Consider the following 16,843-nt stretch of genomic DNA (forward strand, 5'->3'; position numbering starts at 1 on the left):
AACACTAGTACTAAAGACTAAAGAGTCTGGCTTGACTTCATATCTCCAATTCCAATACAGTGGTGCTATGTACAGTATGAGGACACATACTGTGATGTGTTGAGCAGGGAGTAGACTATGGTGGACTGGATACAGCAGAATAGATGTCAGTCCAGGTATTTCACACGAACACAGATGAATGTCACTAAGCTGGTTTATTTGGCAGCCAACTAATAGAGCATTGATTCAGTATTGACCATATTAAGCCAGGTCTCACGGCAGACAGCACTAATATAATAAACAAAAGTGAACGGAGCCTACAGTCACACTACAGTCACACTGCGCTGGGTACAACATAGTACCCGCATATAATGGAAGTGACGTCAGATCTTCTACACACAGCAAAACAAAAGGGAGCAGTGCACCACCCTGTGGCACCAACTGGCACTGCATACTGACTGTTACAATACGTTAGTCCGACGTACTCATAGTCCGATATATGTGGCTGGTTAAGACTCACCGGCGGTGGCTTCCGGCTGCGGTTAGTGTTAGGTTTGGGGAAGGGTGTCGGACTATTGCGCGTCGGACTGTCGGTGCTATGATGGAGGTGTCTGTTCAGTTAGCGGCGTTATACATCTCATGCTCTACATCGTATGCTCGCTGAAAAGAGAATGACAAAGTCAGAGGCAGTGATATTTAAAGGCGTGTACTGTATAGAGGGTATGCGCATGCTTAAAGTGAATCGAGTGGCAAATCTTTGATGAATTGAACATGGTGGACCCTGTTGTAAACAAGTGTAATGCTTAATTGGGTCGTCCACTTACAGTTAACAGCCTTTGTATTGAGTTTGTGCTTGAAATGTACTGTAATTCTGCAAACTGTTAATACAATTTTCAATCAATCGAGTGGCAAAGCAACATGCAAAGTGAGTTTAGCATTGTTTAATGTTGTTTAATGCAATCAGATAGGACTTTTCTGTTTGGATGCATGGGTTGTCAACGCCAGAAAGTAGTTTTTTGCCACTCAGTAGGCATTCCTGCATAACTTCCGGGTTTGATGATGATGTCACACGCATACCCTCTATAGTGAGTCCAATCGCCTAATTGGCTGACTGCAGATTGGCTAGAAGTGCTTCCACTTCAAGCTGTGAATGAAAGGAGATGTTTGGGAAGCGTCCCGACTCCCCAGCAATACAGATGTGTGTGGGAGAGAGATCTTCCTTATTGAACTTGTGCTTAGAGCTACAGTTTCTCAACTTCTTAACTTTGATTTTAGCTCGGTGGTTCTCGTGGGACCCTCGAGTTTCCTTGAGGGTGATCCAAATGGACCCTTGTGGAGGTCTGTAACTCTGAGAGTGTACACGTGGAACCAAATGGACCCTTTGTACACTCTCAGAGTTATGGGGTCCTTTTGAGAATGACTTAAGCCGTCAAAACTGGGGAAGCAAAGCATCTGTGTTACTGTTCATCTGTCACTTTTGATTTTTGATTTTTGTGTTGGTTATTCAGAAACAGCAGATGCACAACTCATAGTGTGTCACTTTGTGCCATGTTGCGAGCTTGTACACCTGTCACACACTTTTTGAGTGGTGTAAACCACTCCTACAACTGGCTTTGTTAGTTTACGTGTCTGTCCGTACCAAAAAAAATCACACCCGTGTGAACTGAGTGGTGTAAGGTTTTATATAGCATGATCAGCTGTGGTCTGACGTAATGTCTGACGTAATGAAATCATTATTATTATATAAGGTAAGGTATTATATAGCCTGATCAGCTCTGATCTGACGTAATGAAATCACACCCGGATGTGATTTCACAACTGGCCTTTTTTGTGCAGAAAAAATGACCATGGTTGCTACGGTCATCCAGTTCACCCGGGTGTGATTTAATTACGTCAGAAATTATTTTGAACATAGCAACCATGCTCATTTTTTTCTGCACACAAAAGCCAGTTGTAGGAGTGGTTTACACCACTCAAAAATGAGCATGGTTGCTATGGTCACCCAGTTCACCCGGGTGTGATTTCAGCTTTGTTAGTTTACGTGTCTGTTCGTACCAAAAAATGAGCATGGTTGCTATGGTCACCCAGTTCACACGGGTGTGATTTCATTACGTCAGACATTACGTCAGACCACAGCTGATCAGTCTATATAAGACCTTACACCTCTCAGTTCACACGGTGTGATTTTTTTATAACTTTTGAAACATATTGAAAGTGTGAGAACTACTGATTTAGAACTTAGAAGGCATTTTATTCTATATAAAATATGCATCTCTCTCTCTCTCTCTCTTTGCGCCCTCTAGAGGAGAAGTACATGACGGTGCAGGCGTACAGCAGTCAAGGGAAGGACGAGGTCACCTTTGAGAAAGGGGTCACCGTGGAGGTCATCCAGAAGAACCTGGAGGGCTGGTGGTACATCAGGTGAGAACCATCTCCAAGTGATCCATACTGATTATCAGCAGCTTGGTGAGGTGAGGTTCACCCTTAACCCATTTTGACCTGAGATCAGATTCTAAAAATGTCTTAGACATCCTGACAGTTTTCTGAAAAAGCTATGTTTCTATGTCAGTCGTTCTTCGATTTTTCAGAAATAGCAGACCTACAAGCTCGTAGCGCGCCACTCGGTTTTTAGCCGATCTACAAGCTCACAACGCGTCACATCGCAATGTGCTGTGAGCTTGTAGATCAGCTATTTTAGCTTTTTTTTTTAATTACTTTTTTCCTTCACACCTCCACCTTCAGGGTTGGTTCTGGTTATAGTTGTGGTTCAGTGGTTCCCCAAATTGACACTAATTAGCCCCATTTGAAAAATATATGCCAGGGACCCCCATAAGAGAAGATGTTTACGGCTTTAGCAGTGATTCTCAACCCATTTAATTTCAAAGGACCCACAGTTTGACATTAGTCTATGGACCCCCATTTAATAGAATTTCTATCTCTGGGACCCCCAATTTTTTGTAAAATCAAAGTTAATTTAACTCTGAGAGTGTAACGGGTCCATTTGGTTCCATTTGTACACTCTCTGAGTTACAGACCCATAAGCGTCCATTTGGTTCCTAATTATCATTTAGCAGCTGGGGACCCCCTGGAACTCCCTCAAGGACCCCTAGGGGTCCCCGGAACCCCACTTTGGGGAACCACTGTTCTAAATGGACCCCACACTGATCAGTACTCTGCTCAGAGCCTCAGCCAGCCCATTGCAAAGGGAAGCAAAGAGAGATCAGCATTCAGCATTCACCTTGAAGTGAACGCATGCAGACCGTTCGGCTGCTGCAGCTAAATGGCTGAACTGAGTGTTCAGTGTGACCATCTGCTTTCAGAGTGAACGGCTCCACAGAGTGGTGCCGTCTATTTTTAGAGTGGTGATCAAGCCAGTGTGGACTGCTAGCTCTCATCTGGGCCTAATTGTTACAGAAATTAAACCATTAACACAGCTTTGCGTCGTTTCCCTGCTGTCTCTGTGTGTGTGTGTGTGTGTGTGTGTGTGTGTTCATACACCTGTATGCACGCACACGTCATGTATTTGGTGATATTAATTTGCACGCTGTGCATTTGTGGTTTCGTGTGTATGTGTTTGCAAACATGTATTTCCTGCCAGTTGTATAGTTTCCTCATGGCCCCTGGGGCACTGCTGATGATTAGCACATGCTACTTTGTTACATCTGTTGCGCACGCACGCACGCGCGCATGCACACACAGACACGGCACGCACACGTGCTACAGTATAATATTTGTAGTGGAGGGTAATCCGGTGCACAGTGAACTGTTTTGGAGTATAACGATGAATTATATTTCTCCATGGATTTGTGAGTCATGCTTTTCTCTGTGGGCCATTTTGGACAGTGCATTTCTGGCTATCCGTTTGTTTGTTATTATGGAGACCCCTGGTGGTCACAGTGGGTATGAGACACCAGCAGAGTTGGAAAACAAGCAAAAAAATAAATAAAAGAAAAACAGTGATGAAAACGAAAGTAACCAAGTACTGTAGTTAAGTACAGTTTTGATGTATCTTTTATTTACCTCAGTATGTCAATTTTTCCACATACTTCTACTCTGCTACATCTCAGAGGAAGAATATTGTAATATTGTAAATTGTAATTTACTTATGTAATATTTTTTTATGTTGGTAGGTAGTCTCTAGTAGGCTATATTTTGATGACAATCCTCTTGTACCTTTACTCCAGTCAGAATCTGGCAACAGATGAAAATAGACGATCTACAAACTCACAGCGTGTCGCGCTGCGACACGTTCTGAGCTTGTAGATCAGCTATTTTCAACATGCAACCGGCAAGTGTAAAATGACCTTATCTCTTGTCCACTAGTCCCTTCCTAACATTTTAGTCTAGTTTTTACTTGTTGATGAAATTGTCAATATATTTAGTCTTAGTTTTAGTCATCATAGCTTAGTTTTCATTTAGTTTCCATTTAGTTTTCGTCAGTGAAAAAAAGGTACAATTTACAATTTACAATTTAGGCATTTAGCAGACGCTCTTAATCCAGAGTGATTTACATTAAGCAAGAACAAAAAGCATGGGAATACATTACATATATAAACAGCATTTATCAAGAAACATGCGTAAGCTAAGAACATAACTAGAACATATCTATATATAATGACACTATACATATAAGCTATACATATATATTATACTATGCTGTACTGTTATTGTGCTGTCTACATGACATGCTATAAGTCTGTTTCAAATGCTATCTAAGTCTAAAAAAGTGCTGTCTAAGGGGGTAGGGTAAGTGCTATGGGCCATGGTGGAGTCTGAAAAGGTGGGTTTTCAAACTACGGCGGAAGATCGGGAGTGATGCTGCAGTTCTGATTGCAACGGGAAGTGCGTTCCACAGTTTTGGGGCCAGAAGGGTAGTCGACGAACATTCTTTTCGTCTGCGAAATCAACACTGTCCCCAGTGCAGTAAGTAATAGTAGTAAGTATCCTTGCCGAGCCATGAGGCTCATAGGGCAGGAGCCTATCTCCTGTTTCTGTAGCGTGAGGCAGCTTGATGTACAAGTACACCCCCTGGACATGACGCTAGTATGTCGCAGGGACTTACCCCCAATCCAACCCTTGATGCTGAGTGTCAAGCAGGGAAGCACTGGGTCCCATTTTTAGAGTCTTTGGTGGGATCGAACCCCGACCTCCCAGTCTCAGGGCAGACACTCTAACCACAAGGCCACTGAGCTGGTCCCCAGTGCAGGCCCACCAACAACAACCCCATGACTTGCTTACATCTGGAATCTTGGTTGTTGTTTCACACAGCCTTTATGCTGACTCATTAAGCATTCTAATGATGAGTGATAAAAGGTTATGCATGTTATAGTCTGTTTATCAGCCCCAGGCCATATCCCTTCCACGCTGCAATTACAATATTGTTGTAACAGACAGCGTATTAGTTCTGCTTATACAGTCTTACAGCCTATGTGCACAATGTTTATGATTGTGTGTGTGTATGCCAGCCATGTGTGCCTTGCCAACCTACTGTTACATAATGGCAAATAAAAATAACAATATGGCACAGCAATGGTGAACGGCTAAATCTGGGCGCTTTATACGGCTCCATATTTACACTTTGAACTGAAATCTGGAACACATTTTAACAACTATAACCCTAGCGTCTCTATTCTGAGCATTCTGTAAAAATTATGAAACATAACATAGCATAGCATAGCATAGCAGATCTATAAGCTCACACTAGTCAATGCATTACAACGTGACATATTGTGAGTTTACATGGTTATTTTGGGCAATAAGATTTGGTGTAGGAAGGGGGAAAAAAGAGGGGACCAAGTATAGACCTCTGTGGGTCTATACAGTATAAATATATATATATATATATAGAATCACACCCGTGTGAAGTGAGGGGTGCTCTTATCATCATGCATCATCTAATTCCGGCCAATCACAATTTGCGTCCTCACTTTTCCCTCTTCACTTTTCTATCCTCACTTTTTATCCTCAATACCGACTTTGTCCCGGCCAATCAAATCATCGCCATGGGGTGCTCAGCCAATCAAATCATCGCTATGGTGTAGTACACACAAACGCACAAAGCTGGACGTAGGAGGGGCTGGCGCGCCTCAAAAATGTATAGTACATGTGCAGTGGCTGGAGCACATTGTCTCTGTAGTTATACTTTGAGATATGTAGACCCTGGTGTTGGGTAGAACACCTCCTGGCACTAGCGCCACTAACTACTAACTAACTAGTACTGCCTGAAGGTTATAGGGCAATAGAGCGTCGCAGCCCCGCCCCCGACGAGCGGCCTGGAAGATAATTTCCCATACATTTTTCCCGTAGATGTTTCAGAAAGTATTTATTTAAAGACCTTTAAGCCTCGGAGAAAGCCAACTCGGCTCCTGACAAATCATGTCAATAAACAAAAAGAATTCGGCCGAAGAAATATTTAGAAAGAAAAAAAAAGAAGGGCTGATTTCACCCTTCTGTGATGTGCCTTTGGCAGGTACTTAGGGACCGAAGGTTGGGCGCCTGCCTCCTACCTGAAGAAGGTGAAGGAGGACTTCTCGTCGCCCCGCAAGAAGACCCTGACGGGCCCCGTGGAGATCATCGGCAACATCATGGAGATCAGCAACCTGCTGCAGAAGAAGTCCGTCAGCGAGAAGGACATCCAGGCTGACGGCGAGGCGGGCACGGCCGCCATCACCTCCACCACCACCACCACCACCACCAACACCACCTCCTCCACCCAAGGTTAGTCACCACTACCACCACCACCACCAACACCACCTCCTCCACCCAAGGTTAGTCACCTCCACCACTACCACCACCACCACCAACACCACCTCCTCCACCCAAGGTTAGTCACCTCCACCACTACCACCACCACCACCAACACCACCTCCTCCACCCAAGGTTAGTCACCTCCACCACTACCACCACCACCACCACCACCACCTCCTCCTCCACCCAAGGTTAGTCACCTCCACCACTACCACCACCACCACCTCCTCCACCCAAGGTTAGTCACCTCCACCACTACCACCACCACCACCTCCTCCTCCACCCAAGGTTAGTCACCTCCACCACTACAACCACAACCACCACCAACACCACCTCCTCCTCCACCCAAGGTTAGTCACCTCCACCACTACAACCACAACCACCACCAACACCACCTCCTCCTCCACCCAAGGTTAGTCACCTCCACCACTACCACCACCACCACCTCCTCCACCCAAGGTTAGTCACCTCCACCACTACCACCACCACCACCTCCTCCTCCACCCAAGGTTAGTCACCTCCACCACTACAACCACAACCACCACCAACACCACCTCCTCCTCCACCCAAGGTTAGTCACCTCCACCACTACCACCACCACCACCAACACCACCTCCTCCTCCACCCAAGGTTAGTCACCTCCACCACCACCACCTCCTCCTCCACCCAAGGTTAGCCACCACCACCCAAGGTTAGAATAGTGTGGCATTCTTCTTGGATACGGTATTTTAGTTTGGTTTTAGTTAGTTTTGAATTTGTTTTAATGTGTTTCTAGAGCGGATTTGCTACTTTTTATTAGTTCTTACTAGTTTACTTTTAGAAAATGCTAATAGTTTTAGTTTTTTTTAATACTTTCGGTTATTTGTCAGATTGTAGCCAGAGACGCTTTGATGATTTGAGGCGTTTTGATGATTTCAGTTTGTTTTAGTCCGTTTTGCAAACACACAATACAGTTTCAGTTAGTTATCGTTTATTTTATTTTTTTATTGTACTTTTTACTTAGTTGGGTTAACGAAATGTTTCTAATTTAAGTTGCCGTCATTTTGTTAGTTTTGGTTACCTGTAATGACCTTGCCTCCACCACGCCCAGAGCGCCACATCTCCAAGAGCGAGATCAGCCTTCCCATGATGCCGTGCAGCTCGGACCTGAACGCCGAGACGGGCCGGCGGCTGAGTGCCACGAGCTCCGGCCACGGCACCAACAGTCCGCTGTGCGTGCTGGTGGGAGCCAGCGCCGCCCTGCAGGAGAGCAAAGGGAGAGCGGAGCCGGGGTCGCCCGCTGTCGCCCGCGTGGCACCGCACCGCGTGGAGATCGGTGAGTAAACCATCATGGTGGACTTGTGGAGCGGTTATGTAGCCTGGCCCAGCCAGCGTGCTTTCTGGTATTCAGATTTATTCAGATTTATTCAGATGGATCCCCATTAGCTGCCACCGAAGTAGCAGCTACTCTTCCTGGGGTCCATGACAAACAATACATATAACACAACACAATAAAAAAATAACACTGCACAATAAAAACAGGTGCAATCTTGAAAAAAATACATTCATAATACAAAATACAAATGCATTTAAGACATTAAAAATACAGAGAAAATAAAAACACTAAACAAGACATCCCCTTAAATGATGTCAGTTAATTATAAAATTGGGGTAAATGATCAGGTGTCTCTTAAGGAGCCTCTTAAAACTAGCCTTACTGGGTGCTTCCGTGATTATAGTTGGTAACGTGTTCCATACTGAAATAGCCCTGAACATTACAGATCTGCAAACATAGAGGGTATAGAGGGGCGGGTAGCGCATGGAGCAAGCACTGTATGATATTGGTTCACCGATCTGTGTAAGGAGTGTTTTACCCCTAAACATGTTCTTATGAGGCAGCCATCACGTTGCTATTTTACAAGGTTACAAATCGACAGGCAAATAGCGAACCTTATGCAACAGTGGCGTTGTAAAAGTGGGACATCTAGTTCTAGTGGCTGAATGTTGTACTGTTTAATAACTGTTATATACGTTTCAGACATACAGTATGTAAAAGAATTATCATATGAAAAGAGCTTACAATATTGTTGTTCTTCTCTTGTTTAGGCTTTGATGCCATAGGTAAGCTATTAGGTTGGAGGTTATATTTTGTGGCTTTTGAGAAATAACAAAAAGGCGTTTCTTTCACTAATTTTGGTTGGTTGGTTTTAGTGGTGTCTTAATTAACCGCACACTAACATGGGGAGGTGTTTGGAGGTGTGTGTGCACATTGTTTTATTGTCTAGTAGTCTCACATACTGTACATGTCTGCCTCATGTCTGATGTCGGGAGACATCTAAATTGAACCCATTCTTGGCGGGAACCCCTTTTGGTGTTTCAAGCATTACGTTATACTTTAGCTATTGAAAAATAGTGCCGCGCTACGAGCTTGTAGGTCTGCTATTTTTTAAATCGTGAAAATGTGGCGCAAAATAGCAGATCTACAAGCTCATAGCGCGCCACCGCGCATTATTTTTTTTTTTTTTATAACTTTGTTTATTGTTTTTTTCACAGAAGCATTATTTAAATACTGGAGTTGAAAAATTATAAATGGTGGCATTAACAGCTTCTCTTAACACATTGAGAGCCCACGCAATACTGCCCAAAATCACTTTCACCTAGAAAATCCATTCACATTTTTTATAATTCAGCTGACTGTGGAGACACATGCTGGAACTTTTTACTTTGAAATGTTTTATAGTTTCTGAGTTATTTAATTTAAACGCCAAATGCATTCTCAATGGCGAAAACACAAACTTTGGCACCACGTGTTAAAAAAAAAAAAAAAAAAGTGTTTTGATTTTTCTGATTTTTTTTAATAAAAAAAAAAAAAAAAAAATTATTATTATTATTATTATTTTTTTTGGAAGACGTCCACAGACGTCTTGGGCTATGCACGTGCGGTAATACCCAGGACGTCCACAGACGTTTTGGGCACAAAATGTGTTTTAATAAACCCCACAAGTATCCTATATTACAATTGAAAACATGTGCCCAAAAGCACGCACAGGAACAAAAGGCACCAGCTACTACGTCACTGACACGCTGCAACACGCTGCAACACACACTGCAACAACACACTAACACGACACAGCCTTACCCTCCGCGTCGATCCACGGCTATCTCCTCATGTCGCGCCGCACGGCCACACTCGACACCAGCCGCGTAAAAATTGTCATCGCACTGCCACTAAAGCCGGCTCCCGTCCACACTCGCAAACAATATCAATATCAATAATAAACACAAACACGCCACAAGCATCGACACCCCCGCCTAATTTGTTGCCACGTCTATGAAAACAAGCCCAGAAAAAATGCCATTCAACACGCTACTTACAACTCGCTTACAATTCGCGGACCTGGCAACACTGCATCCTGTTTTCCCATTGGCTACGGTTGCTTACAACACGCATTTGCACTGCATCTTGGGAGCAACACAGCTTAATGTAGGGGTCACCGATTGCTGTGCTACATCCCCCTCATGTTCTCACCACCCCGTTCGGCTGCACCACACACACTAACCTACAGAATTCTCCACATGCAACACAGGGCCCTTATTGGCTAGCCCCCTCACATGGCGATCCCCACGCTGCAAAACACAGGGCAGCCAGACACACACACACACACACACACACACACACACACACACACACACACACACTCATTCTAACTTGGATGGACAGCGCCGCGATTACATACACAGTTTACCATACGTCCTCTTCTGGGGGCCTGTCCGGCCAGTCCGGGTGGTTTTATACATTCCTTCAAATGTCCGGGGTTTCACACGTATCGCCTGTAGTGTATCGCTACGCTCACAGACCATTCACACCAATGTGTATTACAATGCACGTTCAATGGTTCGTAGTGGCAAAACACTGTGAGAGGTGGACTTTCAGCCCGAACCCCGGAATGTGTATTCTTCATAACTCTGCATGCGCTGCACGCTCACACCACTACCACTGGTCCCGACCGCAGATCAGAGAAAGGCTCGCTGGCTGCTCCGCTGTCTGCAGATAGACAGACAGCGGAGAACTATCTCATCATTGACATGCAGAAAAAGTCGCCTGCTGTTTTCTTAGCTTTGTGACTGACCAATGAGAAGCACATTGTATTGTCTGCAAAGGAACTATGTGTCTGTCACAAATACAAGTTCTGTCCTGCAAGCCCATGTCATGTCAACACAGACAAGGCAGCTGTGCGCGCGGTGAGTCCTGCAAATTATAATGACCCAATATTATTTCGTACAACCTAGCAAAGCATAACATATGATGGTTTGGAGAATAGGCTGGTCTCTCTTTTTACAACAGATAAGCCATTGCATACAGGTTCTCAAACTTCTTAATTTCAAGGACCCCCATAACTCTGAGAGTCAAACCAAATGGACCCATAACAGTCCCATTTCATTCCATTTCTACAGTATCACAGTTAACAGTTATACAACACTCCATTTGGTTACATTTGTACACTCTCACAGTTACAGACCTGTAAGGGTCCATTTGGGTCCATGTGTTACACTCTCACAGTTACAGACCTATAATGGGTCCATTTGGAACCCCCTCAAGGAACCATGAGGGTCCCTGGATCACACCTTTCACAGCCACTGCTTTAAATAAATACATAACTAATACAGAGCATATTTGATCCATTTATTGTTAGGCTATAGATTCTTTTGACATCTCAATTTAACAGAACCGCCCACGCACGGCACATGCACGACGTGCACGACGTGCACGCGCATGAGCACATCCACATCCACATGCACGCGCGCATGTGTCCTTTTTGGTAATTCAGAATATGGTATGCCTACAGTTACAATAATGCAAACACGCCAATCGCACAAACGACTGCGTCGACACCTGGCCTGGAACAAACGGGACGAACCGAGGCGCATATATGGATAACAACAACACTACACGCGCGCGCGCGCACGCGCTGCAACACAAAACAGCTGCATACAACGCGTGTCACTGTGGACTTCTGTATCTGTGGACTTCTGTATCGCAACGCGGGGCAACGCAACTCTGGGATGAGCGGGCCGAAGGCCCGCGAAATTCTAGTAACGTACAAGAATAAATACATTGAAAACAAACACAGAAAACAAGACAAACAAACAATGAAACGATCAATAAAAGTTGAGAAATAAAAGGCAGACAAAAACAGACAAAACAACAGTACACAACATCCTATAAACAATCATAAGTACACGAAACATCATAATCCGCATTACATCACAGCAATCCAATCACAGTATAGGTTACTTTTAAATCAAAAGTCCAGCAGACCTCACACATCCTCAAGCAGAGACGGATTCAAATTCTGAATTAATTGAAAGAATGGACCCCATATCCTCCCAAACGTATCGGAAGAACCATTTAAGGAGAGTCTAATCTTCTCCAGTTTTACACAGTACAAGGTGTCCCTAATCCAGTGAATGTGAGAAGGGGAAGTGGGCGATTTCCAGTTGATCAAGATTAGTCTCCTAGCTCAGGGGTTCTCAACCCGTGGGTCGCGACCCCTCGGGGGGTCGCCAAATTATTTTAGGGGGTCCCCAAATTATTTAAAAAAAAAGATAAGAAAAAAGATTTATTTTTTTAAAAATTTGTTCACGATTTTTCAAAAATAGCAGACCTACAAGCTCGTAGCGCGCCACTTGGTGGCACGCTATGAGCTTGTAGATCTGCTATTTTTAAATAGCTAAATTATAACAATGCTTAAAACACCAAAAGGGGTTCCCGCCCAAAATGGTTTAAGGTTATTGTAGCAGTCAATTTATATTGGGGGTCGGGCGGGGCGGGGGTCCCGAGACGTTGCCAAAGCATTTTCGGGGGTCCCCGGCCAAAAACGTTGAGAACCCCTGTCCTAGCTAACAGAGTAGAGCGAACACTTTTAACTCAAATCTATACTGTATGCTTCTGGAAGGTCCCTGAAACAACATGTTTTCAGATGGGGGTCGGCGGCCAATTACATATATTGTTGGGGGTTCCTTGACATGAAAATGTTTGAGAACCACTGACATAGAAACATGCGTTCTTCAGAAAACTGTCAGGATTTAGAAGACATTTGTAGAATCGTCCTCAGATCTATAAATGGGTTAATGAATCGGCTAAAAGTGGGTGGAAACAATTCAAAAGATTTAACCCATTTTGGGCGGGAACCCCTTTTGGTGTTAGCATTATGTTATGCGTTAGCTATTGAAAAATAGCAGATCTACAAGCTCATAGCGCGCCACCGAGTGGCGCGCTACGAGCTTGTAGGTCTGCTATTTTTGAAAAATCGAAGAAGCACTGACATAGAAACATAGCTTTTTCTTTGTCAAAATGGGTTAAAAAGGGAAGTACTATAAGTGCACCTATAGGTGTTACAGAAGATCAGAACTTTTTAAAAATATTTAATGCCCTTCATGTTGGGACGCTGCCGCGATTCGTTTTCAAATCACAGGCGCAGGTTTCTTCAGCAGCCATTTCTCACCTTCTCCAGTTTTACACAGTACAAGGTGTCCCTAATCCAGTGAATGTGAGAAGGGGAAGTGGGCGATTTCCAGTTGATCAAGATTAGTCTCCTAGCTCAGGGGTTCTCAACCCGTGGGTCGCGACCCCTCGGGGGGTCGCCAAATTATTTTAGGGGGTCCCCAAATTATTTAAAAAAAAAGATAAGAAAAAAGATTTATTTTTTTAAAAATTTGTTCACGATTTTTCAAAAATAGCAGACCTACAAGCTCGTAGCGCGCCACTTGGTGGCACGCTATGAGCTTGTAGATCTGCTATTTTTAAATAGCTAAATTATAACAATGCTTAAAACACCAAAAGGGGTTCCCGCCCAAAATGGTTTAAGGTTATTGTAGCAGTCAATTTATATTGGGGGTCGGGCGGGGCGGGGGTCCCGAGACGTTGCCAAAGCATTTTCGGGGGTCCCCGGCCAAAAACGTTGAGAACCCCTGTCCTAGCTAACAGAGTAGAGCGAACACTTTTAACTCAAATCTATACTGTATGCTTCTGGAAGGTCCCTGAAACAACATGTTTTCAGATGGGGGTCGGCGGCCAATTACATATATTGTTGGGGGTTCCTTGACATGAAAATGTTTGAGAACCACTGACATAGAAACATGCGTTCTTCAGAAAACTGTCAGGATTTAGAAGACATTTGTAGAATCGTCCTCAGATCTATAAATGGGTTAATGAATCGGCTAAAAGTGGGTGGAAACAATTCAAAAGATTTAACCCATTTTGGGCGGGAACCCCTTTTGGTGTTAGCATTATGTTATGCGTTAGCTATTGAAAAATAGCAGATCTACAAGCTCATAGCGCGCCACCGAGTGGCGCGCTACGAGCTTGTAGGTCTGCTATTTTTGAAAAATCGAAGAAGCACTGACATAGAAACATAGCTTTTTCTTTGTCAAAATGGGTTAAAAAGGGAAGTACTATAAGTGCACCTATAGGTGTTACAGAAGATCAGAACTTTTTAAAAATATTTAATGCCCTTCATGTTGGGACGCTGCCGCGATTCGTTTTCAAATCACAGGCGCAGGTTTCTTCAGCAGCCATTTCTCACCGCCGCTTTAGCCTGCACTGTGTTGAATTAAGATGTCACCAGACGTAGCGTTAAGGCAGACAAAAATGTCATTCTTGTTTTAATTTGCAAGTCTTTCTGTGTTATTTCTCTCTCAACAGGATCTCCAAACCTCAGACAAAAACCTCCTCCAAGGAGAGAAACTCACTTGGTAAGACACAAGATGTCAGCACAGGACGTTTCAGTACTTTTACATTTATTAATGGTGATCATCGGCTACACATCATTTTTGTGTAATCACAACAGTGATTCGTTGTTACTACTATTTGGCTGTGTGTCAAAAATAGCTGATCTACAAGCTCACTACACGTCGTGAGCTTGTAGATCAGGGGTATTCAACTGCCGGCTTATATACGGGGCGCCCCCCTAGTGGCCCCTGGAGAAAATAATTTGGAGGGCTAATGACAGTTACAGGTATGGTTAGGTGTGTGCCATATGAAGTGTGAGATTACCATAATGACAGTAGTACTTAATCATATTCAAGGGTCACTTTAGACTAGACTAGAGCACTGCAGAGGGCAGGTGTGTGTGTGTGTGTGTGTGTGTGTGTGTGTGTGTGTGTGTGTGTGTGTGTGTGTGTGTGTGTGTGTGTGTGTGTGTGTGTGTGTGTGTGTGTGTGTGTGTGTGTGTGTGTGTGTGTGTGTGTGTGTGTGTGCGTGTGTGCGCGTGTGCGTGTCGTGAGCTTGTACTGTAGATCGGCTATGTTTGGAGCGCGACACCTGCAACCAAGCATAAAATAACTTGTCTTCGTTGTACTGGATCTCTTTTCCACTAGTCCCTCCCTAACATTTTAGACTAGTTTTTATTTGCGTAGACAAAATTGTTGATATTTAGTCATAGTCATAGTTTTAGTCATTGTAGCTTTGTTTTAGCTTTTATTTAGTGAAAATTGCTCTCATCTGATGCTTGTCACAGGGATTCCACTTACCCAAGCCACCAGAGCCCCCTGCTGTGGAAGCAGAGTACTACACCATAGCCGAGTTCCAGTCCAACATCTCTGACGGCATCAGTTTCCGTGGAGGACAAAAGGCTGATGTAAGAAACCAGGCCATAGCATGCATACATACATACATACATACATACATACATACATACATACATACATACATACATACATACATACATACATACATACATACATACATACATACATACATACATACATACATACATACATACATACATACATACATACATACATACTTCCCAGTGAATAGGCAGGTTGCCCTTCACTGGTAACCTTACATTGGATTTTAAATATATGAAGGTATTGTAGGCTGGGATTTTACAAAAAAGCCCCCCTTTTAAATACATACATAGACATACAGACATACATACTTATAAGGTATGCCATCTGGTGGCTAATGAACCAAACACATTCTCAGAAGTTGGAGCAGTTTTAGAGGACCCACTGTTAGGCCAGTGCAACAGAGCATGCTTTTGCTTTTTTTTAAACCTTACCCATTTTAACCAAATACATACATACAGTACATACAGTACATACATACATACATACATACATACATACATACATACATACATACATACATACATACATACATACATACATACATACATACATACATACAGTTCATCTTTCTGTTCAATTAAATAAATTGTATCCAGGCCTTGCTGTGAACTTTTACTCTTTTAGGTTGTTTTATTAATGTCCATTTTTTACCAAGTATATCCATTTTACCATTGTGTTTTAGAGGATGGGTTCGGACCATGGGTTAGGTATGCGGTCTAGTCTAACTTGGACTCAGGGGGGTGGACGCCTCTGCCTTGCATAGTCCCCAGTGAATAGGCAGGTTGCCCTTCACTGGTAACCTTACTTTGGATTTTAAATATATTAAGGTATTGTAGGCTGGGATTTTACAAAAAAGCCCCCCTTTTAAATACATACAGACATACAGACATACATACATACTTATAAGGTATGCCATCTGGTGGCTAATGAACCAAACACACATTCTCAGAAGTTGGAGCAGTTTTAGAGGACCCACTTTTAGGCCAGTGCAACAGAGCATGCTTTTGCCTTTTTTAAAACCTTACCCATTTTAACCAAATACATACATACATACATACATACATACATACTTGCTGTGGCTCAGGAGGTAGAGCAGGTCGTCCAATGATCCCTGGGTCAGCGGTTCGAATCCCGGCTCCTCCTGTCCACATGTGTCCTTGGGCAAGACACTGAACCCTGCAATGCCTCCAATGAGTCGGTCGGTGTGAGCTTGCCACCATTGGTGTGTGAATGTGGGAAGTGAGGACGCTGGCGTCGACTGTTCGCCGCTTCACCTCCCAATGTATGAATGAATGAACCATATTGTAAAGCGCTTTGAGCACTTGGAAAAGCGCTATAAAATGCAATTCATTATTCATTATACATACTGTTATTTTATCATGGCTCACTGAGGATCATACAAAGCTGATACAATAACCCCTGACATTTCACTTTGAATGTGACGACACCGACCAGAGCCAGGTTGAGTCTATGTACAGTAGATATCATCATCATTCTTAGACGG

At 43.6% G+C, this 16,843-nt stretch overlaps 1 protein-coding gene across 2 annotated transcripts in view; it reads left to right on the forward strand.

Moving 5' to 3' along the window:
• The window catches only part of sh3pxd2aa (SH3 and PX domains 2Aa), a 187,358-nt gene that overhangs the window by 166,203 nt on the left and 4,312 nt on the right, over nucleotides 1-16,843 (forward strand). The window contains exons 8-13 of one of the 2 annotated variants that reach the window (XM_079500360.1): nucleotides 2,283-2,400; nucleotides 6,449-6,696; nucleotides 7,817-8,041; nucleotides 8,812-8,826; nucleotides 14,411-14,460; nucleotides 15,225-15,344. In XM_079500360.1, coding sequence (XP_079356486.1) covers nucleotides 2,283-2,400; nucleotides 6,449-6,696; nucleotides 7,817-8,041; nucleotides 8,812-8,826; nucleotides 14,411-14,460; nucleotides 15,225-15,344 — 776 coding nt within the window. The remainder of the gene's footprint in view (nucleotides 1-2,282; nucleotides 2,401-6,448; nucleotides 6,697-7,816; nucleotides 8,042-8,811; nucleotides 8,827-14,410; nucleotides 14,461-15,224; nucleotides 15,345-16,843) is intronic. The other variant, XM_079500361.1, reaches the window with a different exon arrangement.

This window comes from Electrona antarctica (genome assembly GCF_951216825.1).
Source record: "Electrona antarctica genome assembly, chromosome: 4".
Taxonomy (NCBI): Eukaryota; Metazoa; Chordata; class Actinopteri; order Myctophiformes; family Myctophidae; genus Electrona; species Electrona antarctica.